Below are 18,831 nucleotides of genomic sequence, written 5' to 3'. Positions count from 1 at the left end.
TATAATATAATATTCACAATTTCATATTAAAAATACTATCTTCTTATTAAATATAAAATATTAATGACGAACATTCCTCCATTTTTAAAATTAATATTATTATTAACTTGCAAATAATATAAGAAATAAATTAAAAGAATGGTCACTTTCATTAAAATACATAAAATTTAATATAATTAATTAAAACGATATAAATATTAATTAGTTATTATGTTGAAAAAATCATACTGTAGCACTATTATCGTAAATATTTGTGCACAAAAAGAACGTTTAACCATCATTCTAATATTTTTCTTCATACCTTTCCGTTCATACGAAATCTCACATTTATTGGAACTTTAACGCGGATGTGCCACGTTTTCCTCTTATCCGATCAACTTCATCTTTTACGGGAATTATTTTCTTATCCAATGGAACAATTTTAGGGGGCGGCGTAAAAAAAATTTTGCAAAAAAATTTTCACCAAGAGTAGCTAACGACCACCCTATTGCACATCGCTCGAAATGAAATCGAAATTATGTCAGTTAATGGCTCCCTTTACGGTGCAATTTTCATTCGACTCTTCGTTTTGACGAAATCCCCGCGCATCCATTCCGGAGAAAGCTTCTTCCTCGCGAAACCACGCCTACGCTCGACACAACTGCGTGCGTTTCAACCTAAGCTTCGAAGCAATGTAGGCTAATCGCAGATTTGTACCGCCCCCCCCCATCCCTTATGTTCTTCTCTTCGTATTACATCCGTCTTTTCCCGCTTCCATTCCTGTCACGTCTCCTTTTCCTTCCTCCTTCCCCCTTCCTTCACCCCCTCGCGTTTCGCTCCTTTTCTTTACCTTTTACCCTTCACCCTCCCTACTCTTTTGTTCGTCTTCGGCTCCAAGTCGCTACAAAAGGGAGAAACAGCTGGCTCTCTTTGTAGTTTTCTTTTTTTCTGGTCGCTTGCCCGACTTACACCCTCGACTCGTGTCCCCCGTCATTCTCCAAGGGTCGTTATTACTTTCGCGACTGTACCGAACGTAACAGAAGACGCCTTTTTCTACTGTTCAACGTTTCACAACCCTCTGGTCCTTTTTCACAAAATTCTAAGATAAAAACTTATCAAAAGCGTAGATTTTTTTTTTTGTTATTTATCTTCAATTTGACGATAAAGAATCCTGTGAATCTCAAGGTCTCGGAGTTCGGGAATTTCGGGGGTGAAATGTCTGAGATTAGGTATTGGGGGTTGTGAATTGGGAAACGGTGGCTGAACGTCGAGGGTCGGATATCGAGAATTTTGTGTGGGGGTTGAGAAATCAAGAGGGTAGTATTGAGGGTTGAGGATTGTGAGTCCGTGATGGTAACAGATCGGGGGCTTGGTGGACAGGAATTTGTGTTTGGTAATGGAATATTAGGGGACGGAATACGGTGGTCATGGATCGAGGATCGGGGTTAGGGGTTGTGAGTCGAGGGCAGGGCTCAGTGGTCGGTGGTCGGGATTCTGGAGTCGGTGGTCGAAAGTTGAGGGTTGGGAGTTTACGGGTCGGTGGCCGAGGGGTTCTGGGTCAGGGTTAGGATTCGGGATCGAGGATGACGTGTCAGGGGCCTATAATCGTAACTTAAATATTCCACATCGCTAAATAATACAACGAAACAAAAATAATTACAAAAATAAACGCTTGTAACTTCAGGATAAAGCATTTTCATTGTAACGTACCGATCGGGGATTGTAAGCTTACCGACATTTCCATTTACCGCTAAGTCGGTAAAATCGTCAATCGAAACCGATTTATCGACAATTTACCGACATTCCCAAAGATATTAAAAATATAAAAATAAATATTGCAAAGAAGGAACAGCTTCTTAAATTCTAATCAAGAATTATAAGAAACGCGTACAAATAATACTATTCTGAACTGTAATCCTGATATCGCGAAACATCTCCGGTATGCTTTCGATCGATCGTTGGGCTGGGAAGCCTCTGGTCCGCCCCGAAGCACTTCCTCCGATCGACCGTTGACCGACGGCGCGGCGGTTAGGATATTTTCAGCGTGGCTTCTAAATTCATCGACGGCTGAAAAGTTCGGAAGCCTGTTAGGTAAAAGCATCAATCGTTGCCGCGTTATAGTCGAAACGATCGAGAACCGAGAGCGGCCGGATAGGCGGAACCTTGAAATATTGATTTGCTCGTTGAAGCTGATTTAATCGAGGGTCCGGCACAGAAGCGTTGCGCTCGTTAGAGCCCGTAAACAAAGGCTGACGTTGAAAATGCACTTTTGACCAAGCTACCGTGGAGAATCTGCTAGCAAGCGACGCTTTCGGTACGACCGTCCAGTCGGGGATTTTAAATTTCATTCGGGCCGAGATTAAAGACGCCGATGGTGGACCCGTTCCCGGCTCGATAATCGACGATACGCCGAGAGAAATTCGCGGAACACCGACGACACGTTAAAATCGTTTCGTTGTACAAAAAATAATCGTATCTAACAATGCCATTTATAAAAATATATTTATATAATCAAATTGTTGGAAATGTTTCTCATTTCCATGTTGGCGGACATGCACGTGTGGAAATATTTCTCGTTTCCGTGATGGCAAACATGCACGCCATCTTTTGTTTGAGTATAACAGTTGAACAGAATAGTGTACCATGTATGCAACGATTCGTGCAATGTTAAAATATAACCTAAAAAGTGTATGCATCGTTTTATCGTTTAATCCTATAACCTCCGCTACACAAATATTAAATTTAATATCGTACATCCGACAAGATTATTTCAATGTATAAATCTCTGGCGAGCCCAATATTGTTTTAAATAATACTTTGCATGGTCCACCCGATTAGCATTAGGGTTGATTACAATCATGATTAGAACACCAGTCTAACAATGTGTTTGGAACGGTTTCCTATGGAAACGTTATGAAAAATTCATTAAAACATTAATATTCATGGCATCGTACATGCGTAACCCACTTTACGACGATTCGTTTTACGACTGTTCGCCTTTACGACACTTTTCAATTATACTTTACGTTACGTTTTTACGACGTGTTATCAACGAGAAATCACACGGCGACGCACGTGATATAGACGAATGAAAATGGAAAAGAAACATACGACGACGAAGCTGGAACGTGATTTATTCACTTTCTCGCGAACTTTTTTTTAAATATACGTTCTGCGAGAACAAAATGGCAACTGTGTTGACAAATTTCGAGAATCCTCGAACGGAATCGCTGAACAGTGTCGTCGTCCATTGTCGTAAATTAAACGCAACAGCTGTTTCGTTTTATCGACGGGTCTAACGCGGTAAAGCCTTTTATCTTCGTGTTCCATCGCGTGTCCCGGGTGAAGAGAAGTCAGTATCGTTTCTCGTTTCCTTGAAATTATCGAGAGTCGAGGCGCTCGAGAAACTGCACATTGTCGTCCCGTTGGACGTTTATTGGAACGGCGCTGCAACGACATAAACGTCGGGTCTGTGTGTTGTTGCGTTTCATAGGAACTCGCGTCAACGTTGTAAATATACAGTTACGAGTATATAAATAGAGTAATGTTTGTTTTCAAAGTCAAGTGTCCGATTTTACGGATCTTGTTCCTATTCGTTTACGTGAGATGGCATTTCAAGCTACGACAGGCGTCAAACGTCTCTCTAAATTATTAATAAATCGCAGAATTATTTGTCTGAGCTTTTAATCCGTACGTGGATATAATTTTATATTAAAATATATGGAAATTTTTACGCACGCACATTATTTTTGATAAAGAACACGCGGTGAATGTTTTACGCGGGACATTTTGTCCGATGCACGTTATTACTTATTATCGCGTTGATACATTCTGAACGACCATATATTTTCGTTGGATCGTGTAAAAAGATTTTCTCTATTTATACGATCGCCGGTGCAATAAAGATCGTGGTCTCCGGCGTGCTGGCAATCTCGAGCCCGAGTGCAGAGTTGGATAACCTTGCTGTGCGTCGCGTAACATATTACTCGCACTTAATTTAACTCGCAATTTAGCGCGGTTTCCTCGAAATGCTTCTCGACTCAACCCACAATTCGTTTCGGAACATAGAGATTCCCGACGTGAAAACATACTTAGGGAACGTCTACCGTCTCGAAAGAAAAGGGTTAGGTTTGGGTTAGGTTACGTCGATCGTAATCCTTTGACGAACCGTGTCGCTGCAGTCGCCACGTAATGTAAGTTAACGATCATGGTGAGAAATGTATGGTTCGCGTGATTGATCAGAACGATTCGTGGATATTCGTTTACTTGTACAGGGCGATTTTAGAAACTGAAACGAACCGAACAACTCTTTTCTAATCAAAGATATAACAAATGTATTTTGATGACAGAAAAATTCTGATCATTTTCTTTGTGTTATTTAGTACAATAGTACAAGTGCATTAGAACTGGATATAGCAATATTTGCACATTTATTATTGACTAATTAAGCTCAACGTTTAAATTACTTATTTAATGTTACTGTTGTTTCATTTATTTCTGATGAGCTGCAAATGTAATTAAACGGCTATCGAAGTTGATGTAATTGGTACGCGAGGATACGACAGTCCGGATAAGTTTAAAGTCGTTGGCAGATGTTCCTCGAAGTGGTTCGATAGAAGAGTTTCAATTTCAAACGTAAATGTCCCTAGAGTATCGAAATACATGAGTACCATCGTTAACTTCACGGTAGACACGAGCAGTTTTTAAACAACGTTACTGGGAAATGTTGTCTCAAATAACATTTCCTCTTATTTCACTGTTATTTCATTCTTTAAATAAAATAGAGTTATCTTATTTCATGAAATAACTTCGAAACCAGTAATATCTGAAATACTTTTGGAAATAATCCATTTACTACAAAGAAATGTAATATTTTTCTATTGTGGCGAATTTTTAATAAAATTACAATTCTTGGTTCGAATGCAATATTCAGTAGAATTGTCCTACGCTGGGCAGACATTATACATATGTACAGTAATGGACCGAAATATTGGCACAGCGTACTTTCTAGAATACAAATGCTCATAACTACGTAACAAATTATACCTCAAAATTCATTTTTCCATTAACTTTGTTACAGCAAACGTGGGAAAAATCTTTTGTCAAAAGAACAGTAAAAATACATTTTGGAAGTATGATTTATATTACTCAGCTAATATTATCTTCACGTAATTGAAGTTTAAGATTTTCGGGCAGCAGTTAATGCAATCTTAACTTCGTCTTGAGTAACTACTTCTTTTATTTTGAAATACATTTTGCTGCGTCTGCCAACGAGTCTTTCAGGTTATTTTGTAATCTCGTGATATATGTCTCCTCTGAGCATATAAATCAGCAGTAGTTAAAAAACAATAACTTCAGTAGTTAAAGAAATATATGATTAGTCTATAGCGACATGTACAATGTGCATTATCACTAGAATAGAAATTATTCGGTGCATATATATATATATTGTTATTTTTCTATTGTATATTATAATAATAATTACTATTTTGGCGCAGTGACTAGTTTAAACTTTCCATCGTAAGACAAGGAAGGACTAAACAAAATTTCATCCGGATTAAATAAAAATAGTAGCAGTTGTAGGGAAATTACAAACATACAGATTTTGAGTGTCAGTATGCAAAATTTGGTATCGCTATAAAAAATGAAATCTGAAATCATATGTTTTTACATTTATACTATATAACTTCAGTAGTTAAAGAAATATATGATTAGTCTATAGCGACATGTACAATGTGCATTATCACTAGAATAGAAATTATTCGGTAGATATATATATTGTTATTTTTCTATTGTATATTATAATAATAATTACTATTTTGGCACAGTGACTAGTTTAAACTTTCCATCGTAAGACAAGGAAGGACTAAAGAAAATTTCATCCGGATTAAATAAAAATAGTAGCAGTTGTAGGGAAATCACAAACATACAGATTTTTAGTGTCAGTATGCAAAATTTGGTATCGCCATAAAAAATGAAATCTGAAATCATATGTTTTTACATTTATACTATAGATATTATAGGTTATGTATATCTGAAAAGCCTGAGGATTAATCCGTGAATAAATTTTTGTTTCAGGGGCTTTGGAAAGCAGGGATACCAATGCCAAGGTAAGAGGTTCGGACCGACCACCTGATCGACGACTCCTCGCTCGGCAGCGAGCTCTCGAAAGAACTTTGGCCACGTTTCGCTTGTGTTTCAGTCTGTAGCTTCGTGGTTCACAAACGATGCCACGAATACGTGACTTTCACGTGCCCTGGAGCTGACAAAGGAGCCGACTCGGACGTGAGTATCGACGTGCAATATTCCGTTACACACGATTCTTTTTGTTTATTATCATTCGTTCTCGGCGCAGTTTTATCGCGCCTTTCTCTCTTTCGTTCGAAGCCAAGGACAACGGTACGTGTGACGCGTTCCATTCGCGAGAAAAACAAACTAGCCACAGATTCGATTAGCTCGTATGCCCTTCTTCTCTCCTTCGAGGGTTTGGTTAGTCTATGGAAGGACCAGATTTCGGGGGGGGGCCATGAACGACTGGCTGCAAAACAAGTACTGGCATCGAAGTGAAAAATTAGTTTCCAGAATCGTAAAAGATAAACAAGTGACACTAATTAATTATGGAGATACGATGCGCGTGAAACGTGACCTTTTCTGCAGGGATTTGCAGTGGAAGTTTGCCCTTTCATTAATTTAATAGGGAAAGGAAAAATAATGTCTTGTTGATTTTTAATATCGGATCAGGTTATGTATGTCGATTTGAATTTATCAAAATTAAAGTAACGACGTCATATTTTCCATTACTGATTAGAAGTATTTCTTTTGTCTTCTGTGTTATTTTAGTGGAACAAAATTAAATCTTTGCTTGATGTATCAACAATAGTAATAGTTTTGTTAAGAAGTGCATAATTACTACGTTTAAATCCTGATTTGATAGTTGAACTCATTGATTAGGCTTATCAGGCAGATCCCGTCTTAGACGCGATATCATTAGTCGTTCAAATAATCAGCTTAAATTAATTATGTACTAATGAACCGTCGGATAATTTGAGACTGTTCAAACGATTACTAATGCCACTTCAGAGATTGGATTTGCAGAGTAAACTTATCCTCTGAATTCCACTGATCTAGGCAAAGTGTAAGAATATTATTTTTTATACTAGCTATATTATTTATTATATCTAACACAGATTTTGGTTTGTAATATTCTGGTGATTTTTAAACGATAAATAATCTCAGCTAATTAGAAGCAAGACTTACTTGTTTGCTTGTTCTTACTCTTGCAGTTAAATATAATTGGGAAATTTTTAAAAAAGGTTTACAAACATAACTGAAATGTTGAACATGAGGTTTGAACTTCGATGCTAGGATCTGTTTTCTCGCGAATCGTTCATGGTTTTATTTTATATAACGAAAATGTGGTGATTTAAACAACTGTCACTTATTCATCTTCAATGGTAGAAATGAAATTAATCGCTCACAAGGATTGACCATTAAATTAAGCATAACATACGTTACTTGTCATAATTAAAAAATAAATAACGAAAGTAAATTAAATTTTATAAAAATTATATAATTTTCTATCAATTTTAATAAAATTTAATGTTTATTAATAAACTGCTTGAAATAATTTAAATATATTTACATTACCAAATATTGAATTTAAGTTAACATGAGCTTTTAAAAACGATATAATATTAATGTATACAAAATATAAATAATCTTAACAAAATATTAAGTTTAACCCTTTTAGTGCCAGCGGGCCGATCTATCGGCCCGCGGTCCTTATGCGAAAACTGCCAAGGGCCGATGCGTTGTGGCGGACCGACCGCCCAGCGCGCTTACATGCTGAGGGACTTTTTCTGTGCCTCGTTTGGAGGCCCTCGCTTGTTTACGTTCAGATCATTATTTCTCTGAGTGTCAAGTGGCATTCGTTTACACTTGATCTTTATCTCCGATGCCAATAGTATAGACCACACCACACCATGCTTCAGTTCATTTGGTTTTTCTTCAGTCTTTCTCTGGCGTCTGTTAGTGAAAGTCGAAGCGTTTTCTTGATTTCTTCTATTCCAATATTTGGTTTTAGTCAGTTCATATATTATTTTGAAATAATACCTCGGTCAATAATGGCAGAGCAAGTTCAGAAAGATACTGCAGAAAGTTTGGTGCCATCACATTTTGACAACGGCAATGCATCATCGAATAGTGATGACTCGCTCATCCATCCTGTTGGACTTACTTCATCAAGAAGACGAAGAATATTGTCATCCGAAAGTGAATTTTATAAGCGCGCATATCAAATCGGCCCGTGGCATTCTTCGCATGTACTCCGTAAAATGCCTGGCACTAAAAGGGTTAATCAAAATAAAATCTTGCTTGGAACGACGAATAAATATATCTAGCAATTGTTTAGCAACGAGTAATTAGTTATTCAAATTGTAACGATTAATTTAACTGTCAACTATTGTGAGCTGTCAACGATTAAAATACCCCCAATTTGAGCAATGTCAGTTTCCTTGGTGATTACAGTGAATCCTCCACTTACGAGATTCATAAATGCCATGTTTATGTGTTCGTACAAGGCAAACAAATTTTAGTGGGTGATTACAGACAAAAATTAAATGAAAATCAAGAATGTATCCCACAAATATTCAAATGTAATTATCTCGAAAACGAGTCGTTAAACGAAAAAATATTATTTTAGATTTTCGATTTACTTTTGCATGTAGTGCTGTATATAGAATTCTTTAACAATATTTATTATATAAAACTACCATTACCGAAACTTCACAGGTCTTGGGGATTATTTTGAAAAATAAAATTAAAAACAGCTATAAAGAATAGAGGTTGTGCACCGCTGTACCACTCGAATTAAATTTTCTCCAGCGCCATTTGAGACGAATTAACCCACGTAAGTGGAGGGGACTTACTGTAGTTCGTTACGTCGCCTCAGAGCGTGACAGATGAGGCGTTCTTCTTCGTGCGCTCAACTAAACGCGCGTTAATTAGTGGCGCCAACGCTAAACACGCGTATATGTGCATGTTAGTGGTGGGGGTATCCGTCGGGAGGGGGGAGAGGGGAAATATCGGCAGCTGGCTGCGAAAGGCGTTAAGTATCTAGTTAAGGAAGGTCGCTACTGGGTCGATGTTGACAAAACGAATATACTTCTCACGATTCATGTTGAATAAATTTTTATCGATTTAAAAATCGACTCTATCGACACGTTCATTGTCATATTAATTATAATATATTGCAATTTTCAAAGAGCTTGTCACAACTTAAAGTCATTAGTACATCTACATTATACATTAGTATCTCGCGACTCAACCACACTAACTTCCACATTCGAGCGACAAAGTTGGGTCTCTGAATTCACTTGAAAGCGGGCAAGGTATCGAATCAAGATTGATGTAAAATATATCGTGTTTAGACTCATTTTCATCGTGATAATCTCGACAATCTACCGAACATACTTTTGCAAAGATATAGTAAATTTATTTTGCATTGGTAGACCCGATTTTGTCATTCAGAAACAGGCCTCGATGCAAAAATAAAAAAACAAAAGACTATATTAATTTTCAACTATTTTGGCCGGTTTACATATTTTCCCTCTCTTACACTGTTACAGTGGATCTGAGTATTCAATTTGAATAGTATATTAACGATTTACAAAATGGCTAGTAGTAAATTGAAACACCTTGTTCCTATTTGTATAATTCTAATATCTATACTCGGACCGGCCAAAATGCAGTACTGCTTCGCTTCTTGCAATCGTTTAAAGAGATTTGAGCGAGACTTTATCCTCGGATCGAACATAACCAATTTTTTAATCGTGCCAGTTGCCTACCACTCGAGTCGACGATTGCTAACGCAGATTGACGGAAGATGGCAGTACTGTAACGGAGAACGATTATAGTCTCGTTAGAATTTTAGCAGCAGTTAACCAAGGAAACTCGAAACGCGAAAGAGGAGAGGGATAAATGGGTAACGAGCTAACGAGTGGTTAAAGCCGGAAAATAAGGGCGTAACGAGATAAACGGCGAGAAGATCCTCGGCTGGAGTGAACGGGGAAAGGACACCCGGGGCTAAGAGCTATATATATATTTTTCCACGTTTTCTCGCACCGCGCACGATTGGCCTAAGCGTTTTCTGCGCTTCGTTTAACCACGCTTGTACCACGGAATAATTACACGCGGACAAATAAGGATATTCGGGTTGGCCGAAATCGTTCGAACCGGAGGAACGTTCGCGACTCTACGAACAGACACGACACGATCGGTCGGAAATTTCAAATATTTTCCAACGAAATACTTGAAGAGCGGCGAACGTTTCACCGGTATCGTCGCGGGAGTTAATGGTTTTTATTTTCATCTTGAAATTCCGACTAAAACGATCAATGTCCTAGCCTAGTATTCCTTGGCCCTGGTGCTGATCTCCTTGTGCTTCTGTGCTTCGAAGATGACTCTGTCTCGGTATCCACGAACTGTGCATCCTTAACATTCCGATCGCCCTCGCGATTTCCCTGATAACCATGCAAATCGACGTTTCGAACGATGAAATTTATGGAATCGAGGACGAATGTGTCAGTGTACCGAGGTGGTTTCAGAATTCAAGAATTTGTCTGTATTGATCCGAAGGATTTTGAGAATAACCCGAGTGGACGGCTAGAAGTCAATAATTTTAAAGATATAAACAATTAAAATTTTCAACTGTAGCGGCTAGCCGTACAAGTATAAAAAGGCATAGGACATGCAAACGGCTAGCACGGTTTATGACATGGACAACAGCGAAGCTATCTTTGAGAAAGCCGTTTCTGCAATTAGAATTTGTAAAAAGCATGCCCATAGTAAGAATTTGTTAAACGGCCTCGATGGTGAATCGCTAGTGTCATAAACCCTGAGTTTCCCCAAGGGTCCTCTATGCAAGGACAAGCGACCATCGGCTGGTCACGCTTCCGACCTAGGACCTTGGGAAATTCCGCGGCGTTGCCACCTTCGCCAGCAAGCGCAACCACCGTCAAATCGCACCCCCGTTTCAAGAAGCGCGCTGCGAGCGCAAGAAGGGGAACGGTACGATTTGGCGGAGTTCTAAGTCGCTAATTGGTTAACCCCACCTTTTAGGGGGTTGGCCAAAGAAAACGGCGACAGCCATGTAATAATATATAAAGAAAGACGAGAGTTTTCTCGAGACCAATTTGTTCGAGAACGACGCGCAGAAAATAAAGACTTCAAAAAGTGAACGCTGTGATTATATAATACCAACACGCACTCTATCCCTTCACAACCATACGTAGACAATGCATATCGAAGTGGCGTTGGCTAGATAAGAATCGTGCCTGGCTGGTAAATCCGAGGTCTGGGATCGATTCCCGTTCAATGGTATTACGTGTTTTTTTCTGTAAAAGTTTATTGCGTCGTATTTTTCAATTATTTGTGCAGTATTCGAATATTTGAATCCCTGTGGTTTTGGTCGAAAATGGACGTTATTGAGTTTTCGTGGTGCCGGTTATTTAGAGCAGCAGTTCTCGGGGGTTCGAAAATCGGCACGTTTGGGTGTCGGTTGACGGACACGTTCAATTATCCGTAACGCGGCGGTTACGACTAACGAGCCGTGAGGTCGGACAAAGTAATTGAATTGGCGCTTCCAGACTTTGAAAGCCGACTATGCCTAACCTTCGAGAGCTTAATGGAACTGGTCGTTCGTTTCGCGTCCCGTCGTATCGCGAAACATCTTCTCCAGTTCGGTTACCGTCACCGAAGCCTGTTTCCGACATACACCGTTTCCAACTTGACGATCCAAGTCTCGCTCGTCGACGCATACCGACGGTCGAATACTTTGCAAACACGCACCGACGCTAGATGGCTGACTTAATTAATTCGAGCAACAACGCACAAGCGTCTTCGGGAATATGGAAGGATCCCGTGTAATTCTTCGAACAGACAGAGTTATATGGAGGAAATGTTTGGACAATTTCAGAAGTAAAATTAAAACGAAACAAGGTTTTAGCTGTTTATTGCTTAGCAAAATTGTTTAGAAAATACAGACAAATTTGACGAGAACTCTATCAACCCCCTACTTCGACCTCGATTCGATTCTGTTCGAGAGTTCGATCAATCGTCGCGCACGAGTATCGAAGAAATCGAATCTCTGGCGATCGGATCCTCCGTCCAAGATCCCGATCACGAGTTCCTACGCCATAATCCGAGAGCCTGCGTGTGTGTGCACGGTGTAATGGTGTAATAACGCAGGACACGCGGACGAGGCACCTGTTCAAGCAATACACGTACAACAGCCCCACGTTCTGTGACCACTGCGGTAGTCTTCTCTATGGTGTCATCCACCAGGGCATGAAGTGCCAAGGTATCATATTTAAAAAAAGAAAAAAGAAAAAAAAACAAAGAAAACGAAAATAAAAACGAGAACACGCAACCAGTCACACGCACACAGACACACAAAAAAGAAAAAAAAATATGGACACAGACACTATCGCACATATTGTTAATCGTACAATTTTGTTTTCTTTGGCCCATCGTTTGTTCGTGGTGTTGCTTTGTCTTCGTCTTGTTCCTCTAATCTTCTTCGTGTTCTTCTAATACGTGTACTCCTTCTTCTAAGTCTTTTTATACCGTTTCCTCCGTCGCACCTTATTTGTAAATATTCTTACGCGAAGCTTGCCTCTCTCTCGCAAAGGTTTGCCATTTCCGCGCCTATGCGGCGACCTGGGTGCTCACGAACCTCGTAAGTACGATTAAAAATTGAAGTGCAGTCCACCAACGACTCCCAATGTGTATATGTGCATTAACTACTTTGTACAAATAAATAACATTTTTATTAGAAACATTTATACATTTTTCTGTTCATATTCATAAATTAGGGTACATGTACTCGATACAGCTCATGCTGAATTAACCAAATGATATAGCATGGTATTACATAAACAAAACAACAATCCTGGTAAATTAGAACGTGCGATTCTTCGTGTAAAAATAAGTCGAAAATGGGGAATGAAGGTTTCTCATACGAGGCTTCGTTTCCAAGAAAATCGATTCTGAATATCCGTTGATGCGCACGTGATTGAGTACGACGTGCCTGACATGTCCGTCCATTACTCGTTACTTCTACTTACGTTCGTATTTGTGAACATTGACGGTGATATGGCATAATAATACTACGCCACCGCCAATCAGGGATGACGAGTGATGGACAGCGCCACCGAGCTAAGTCGTACTTGAATCCTCGCATGCCCCATAAAATTTTACAATCGATTTCCAGTCTTTGATTGGGTCCTCGAACTGTTACGACCAATGGGAGACGCGTACCAGAGCGCTCCCTGGCCGTAAAGGGTTAAAGTACATCCGATAAGTCTCTGGAATCTAACATCCAATCGTACTTTCGAGTATCACCCAGGCGCCGCTAAGATGTCGAATCGGCTGTCACCGGAAACACCAAGCGACAGAAACTGGAGCTTTTGCTGGTGATAAAATAGGAGAGCGATCAAACGGCGATTCTTCTTGTTATTTCTTCGCTCTCCGCGCGCACAACGACGCGTCGTTTGAACAGCAACGTTTCTGTGACTATGCTTGCATCGAGTATAGTTCGCGAGAGGCTTTCTCGCCCAGATTCTCGTATCTTGTTCAAGCAGAGATCGCTGGTCTGCGAATGTATCGATATGTTAACGTATTGTCGACACGCATACACACACTTATCTCTATATGTGCGCACAGAAACGTGTACTCGTTTACCGTTTCCCGAGGACGGGAGCAAAAAGAAAAGAGGAGGATGGAGTAAAAAGGACGAAGAAAGGTTGGAGCCGAGGTTGGACAAGCGTTTTTGTCGGGTTGTCGGCAAATATTTGCTTTTTATAGGTTTCGAAATTGTTATTCTAATTATTTACGACGACGAACCGTGTCAGATTCTTGTCACCGAATTGTGCCGTGAGTTCATTTCAGTCCTATACTATTTACTGTTCTATTACCAATGTAAAAGTTCACCTAAAAATAAGACGGTCTTGGATGACATTTATTAGTTTAAAAAGTTGATTATTTTGTACTGAAACATGTAGATTATAGTGTACAGCATATTCGAAGAGGTTAAATATCTTTTTCTTAGCCGCGCCGTGAGCTTAAAGAGGTTAAGAACCACTTGAATAGGTTTTTACGCAGCGTGAAGAACGCCACCTAACTCCGGCCTAAGGAAACGAAATAAAGTTGATTTGCCCTCTCGCTCTGCACCTCCAACCTCTCTTTCGCGCCAACAGCGACGAGTTTAGCGATGGGAATCGGATGTCGCCAAGCGTTTTCAATTTTTATCTGTGCACGATTTTCAACGGTAAGGGAAATTCAGACGAGTACTTGCATTTAATGTTAATATTAAATTAAATCTGTTCGTCTCGAAGAATCTGCTCTATTCACCGACCGAAGAAGGATTCGAAATAATAATCAGATTATATTCGTCGTCGACTACCCATCGCCGGTCTCGTTTCATTTACCAACACTTTCTCCGTTCTCCGTCTCTTCTTTACTCGAGTTTGATGTGCGCGCGCGATATGTTTTTCCTTCTACTCGTACGTTTTGACCTCTAATTCCTCGTACACTTTCTATATATCGTGTGTGCACAAGCGTATGTTTTTCGGTTGGTGTTCGCGCAGTTCTGTGTACATACACGGTTACATGGTATGGCCTATGGATGACGAAGCTTGACTCTTTCCGTTTATTTTTCGCGTTACTGCCCTCCTCGACCAACGATAGTCAGAAAGTTTCTCGATAGGAACGGGTTCAAATAACTTCACGTTCGAACGCATGGGGTATGTCGAAAGCACCCGAGGCTCGACAAACACGCGATAGTAGATTACTTTATAGAAACGAGACTTAGCTGAGAGAAGCACGGCAGTAATCGACTAGCTTAGACGATAGAAATGAAAAAGCTTCGAGATCAAGAAACGTTCGTCGTCCGTCGATACTTCCAAATTGTAAATAGCTCTTTCGCTTTGTCTGTATACGATCTGCCCGTGTTTTTACTCCTGTGTCCCCTACGCTTCTACGTGTCTATCGGCGAATCTGTCCTGCACTGCACTTAACAGTTTTTGTTTACTCTGTGTCAAGTGTCACCGCAAAACTGGGTTCTGCAGCGCACGCGTACAATCACCGCCGTATTCGTACGTGTTAAACTGTAAACACGTAAACCGGACGTTCCGCGAGTATGTGTTTCAATACTTACCTTGGCGGTTTGCAAAGGGTATAGACAAATAGGCAGGTAAAACGTACCTTTGAATCGATTTGAACGTATCGTACGTCGATCGTTAGCTTCCTTCGAATAAAAAAGAATTTTTTATTTAGTTTCAATTGCCTATCTTTACTATTTAAGTAACGTGATATTGTGATTTATTTCAGATTCTCCGTTTATATTATAAAATTATACAAAATTCAGAAATGTTATAATCGTCGAGAAATTATCAGAGTATCTTGGTATTTTTCTATCAGTTTTTTATAATTAACTATTCTTAACGTTTTTGACTGTTTCCAAATATTTTATCTTTAGTTACATTCTATAGATTGTGTTACATTATTAGCGTTAATTATAGGATTTTCTGGCCACAAAGATGGGCGTTTAAACATGGTAAATTTTTTTAAAGGGCCAACGGTCAACACGTGGCGAGTTCAAATCGATTTAAGGGCACTTTTCACGCGCTTATTCACCTATGCCTTTTTTGCCCAAGCAATTCTTTTTTTCCTCCCGTCGACACGTTTATCGTTCGCCCGAGGCCCGAATGCTTGGTTGTCAGTTTTATTTTTCTATCGTCCCGAAGTATGCATCGTTTAATGGGCACTTTTAATCAGGCGCGAAGTTTTCACGTGACGTGCACGACACCGTAGGGAAATTTTTTCTAAAAATATGGTCAAAAGTCCACAACAATAGTTGTCTTGCGAATATATTGTCAACATTATTCAATCTCAGTAAGTATAATGTATTTACGTTAAGACGTGTGTTAGGAATAGTATCGTGAACTTTTGGAAATTTATTCTGAAAACACGTATTTCGAAAGCATTATGAAATTTAAGTAGTAAACTGTATCATCCCACTTTAATCAGACTTACTGGGATTTCTTTTCTCTTCGTTATGTATTTCTGCACCAATTTCAACAAGGTTTTAGCATTTAAATTACTTCTCTGAGAAGTTTTCTTTTTTGTTTTTCCTTCGGTAAAGCTTTCAAAGTAGATTTGTATAATGAGATATGAAAATGCAAAATCGAGGAATTAATTTTGTAACATTCTGCGTGTTGGTACGCCGTTGAAAGAAAATAAATACACCCAGTAGCTACGTATCAAATCATATACAGACTTACACGATATAATTTTAAAATTAAGTTTGTTTATTTTTTGATTACAAGATTCTAGAGTAGTCTTTTGACCATATTATCCGATATACAGTAATCTCGCCAACGTATCCCCAGACGGAAACAATAAAATTCTAGGAAGAAAGTTCAACCCGCCCCGGATAACTGAAAGGCCGAAGTATCGATTTCGTTTCAGTATCCCGGGGATATCTGCGTTTCCTTAAGCGCGTCGAACGAGATCGTCCGGCGTGACGAATCACGGTTGCCAAACGAGCAAAAAAAGTTGGTCCATCAAAAGTTCCGGATCTTCTTCGTTCCTAGCGTCTGTTTCATCGGGCGACACGCGAACGAGCCAGAGCCACGGGGACACGGTCACGGTAAAAAAAAAAGAAGAAAAAACCGTCGCTCGGAAGAAAAGTTAGGGCCACGAATGGCAAAGATGGAACACCTACGGCGACGCCGCGAGTGTTGAAGTCGTGGGACAGGGGAGGTCACGGGAAGAAGCGGGGCGCATCGAGTTGGAAAAAGAGTGCCGTGGAAATTAATTAAACGCTCGAGTCCGCGGGCTGGAAGAAAAGCTTGGAAAATTGAGGCGCAAGAAGCGCGTTAACGTTTCTCTCCCGTCGTTTCTCATCTCCCCCACCCTCACCCCCCTCTGTCCCTCTTTTTCACGCTGGCTCGTTTTCTTCCGTTCCGTCCTTCCCGTTGTGCTTCGCCAAAGGAACCTGAGAAAGGGTCGAGAACGGCCAAGTATCGAATTCAATTTCGAGGCCCCGAGAGCGGCTTCGTCGGCGTCCGAGAAAACGACGCCGTGCTCCTCGGAAGCAGCCGGCAACGAGATGCGGGCTGTCCTTAGTCCTTCGAGCCAGCAAATGGATTTGCACCACGGGGGAACATTATTTCCTTCCGCTCGACACCGCGAACTGGAACAACCATTTTTTTGTCGGAAACGTCTCTGACATTCTTCCCCCGGACACGATTCGTTCCACGATCAGCATAAACGGAAACAATTGCTAGTCCCGGTCGGGGGACGTTGCCCAAAGCAATTCGACCAAGCGTCTCATTCTCGTTCCTGTCCACGTCATTCCTCTCACCAGCGTCCTTTCGCTTTCCAACTATCGTCGATCGTTTCGGCTCCCTCGGACTGATGCTAGACGACGCACTGCTATCGACTTTCCGTCGCACGACTGTTTAGACGACGTATATGGAGGCACACATACGTGTACGATCGTTCCTGGAATCAACAAAACAGTCAGAGCGGCTTTGACTGCTAAGACGTGGCGAACGACGTTCGATTCGATCAAATGTATTAGTCGGATTTCTTTGTGTTGCATCGCATCCGAGCGAAAGTATTATTAATGCATCGGCGAGATTCTGCTGATTAAAACGAGTACAAACACGACCATCATTCGGACTGTTAATGGTTACGCCTAACCAAATGTTTTTGGAAATGATTCGAATAACAGATAACGAAAAAGTACTCGGAACATTGTCGTGTTTGGACTCGTTTTAATCGGGAGAATCGTGCCAATCTGTTTATCATATTTTCGCAACAATTTGACGAAAAATTTTTTCGCTAAACTTTCAATCGATGGAAAGTCGATAGTATCCAAACCAGTCCAAGCCACGTTTGCGAACGATAGTCGAGGATGCAGTTCCGTCGCTCTTGGACTCGGTTCTTCTCGATCTCTGCAAACACCGATGCATCGTCTCTCTTCGATCCATGGCGGATCTCGTCGCGAGGCACGAGAGGACATCGTAATCGCGACGAACACGACGTCGAATTATCGAAAAAAAAAAGCTTCGGTCGGTTTTGTCGGAGCTTTCGAACCGGGTCGCGCGAACGTTCTGTAGCGGTGGAAAGGATTCGTTGGGTATCGATCGGCGTATCGCCGTTCCTCTCTCTATCTCTCTTTCTATCTCTTTCTCTCTATCTATCTCTCTCTCTCTCTCTTTCTTTCCCTCGATCTTTGCCATAGGATCAGACCACAATGAAGGACCGGGCTTCCCTGGGCCCCTGTTTCTTGTTCCCAGATGAGCACCGCACACAAATGGGAGGTTTTCACGTACCTGACGCCGACCTTCTGCGACCACTGCGGCTCGATGCTTCACGGTATCGCGCATCAGGGACTTAAGTGTTCAGGTAGTTAACAAATATTAAAAAAAAAAAAAAAAAAAAAACGTATCAAAAATAACAAACAGACAAACTCAGTTCGCAATACATCTCTTCACCAAACGGGTAGATATGTCGCACGCGTTTACCCTCACGTAGTTTCATCGGAGTAGGTAGCTCGCGTAAGGTCAACTGGATTCGAAGTAATGCGAACCACCTATAGATTCTGTACTTTAATAATTTTTTAACAATATTTCCGAGGCCGGAAGCGTTCGAAATTACATCGTCGTCGACCTCGAATCCAGTTGGACCTAAGATCCATTTTGCGAACGCGGATGATCCACGAGAGCTCTTCCGTTCTCTGTATTTGCGACTCGTTCGAGATACGCGACGCGGTTCAAACCTAAC

At 40.5% G+C, this 18,831-nt stretch overlaps 1 protein-coding gene across 3 annotated transcripts in view; it reads left to right on the top strand.

Moving 5' to 3' along the window:
- The window catches only part of LOC122397257 (protein kinase C, brain isozyme), a 65,576-nt gene that overhangs the window by 27,299 nt on the left and 19,446 nt on the right, over positions 1–18,831 (top strand). For 2 of the 3 annotated variants that reach the window (XM_043396312.1, XM_043396310.1), the window contains exons 2-4: positions 6,058–6,089; positions 6,182–6,264; positions 12,226–12,337. In XM_043396312.1, coding sequence (XP_043252247.1) covers positions 6,058–6,089; positions 6,182–6,264; positions 12,226–12,337 — 227 coding nt within the window. Of the gene's footprint in view, positions 1–6,057; positions 6,090–6,181; positions 6,265–12,225; positions 12,338–18,344; positions 18,454–18,831 lie in introns of all 3 variants that reach the window. The other variant, XM_043396311.1, reaches the window with a different exon arrangement.

This window comes from Colletes gigas, unplaced genomic scaffold, assembly GCF_013123115.1.
Source record: "Colletes gigas isolate AHSC1104 unplaced genomic scaffold, ASM1312311v1 Colletes_gigas_Sc00009, whole genome shotgun sequence".
Taxonomy (NCBI): Eukaryota; Metazoa; Arthropoda; class Insecta; order Hymenoptera; family Colletidae; genus Colletes; species Colletes gigas.
Note: the sequence above shows the minus strand (reverse complement) of the source record. Positions and strands in the feature narration are given on the sequence as shown.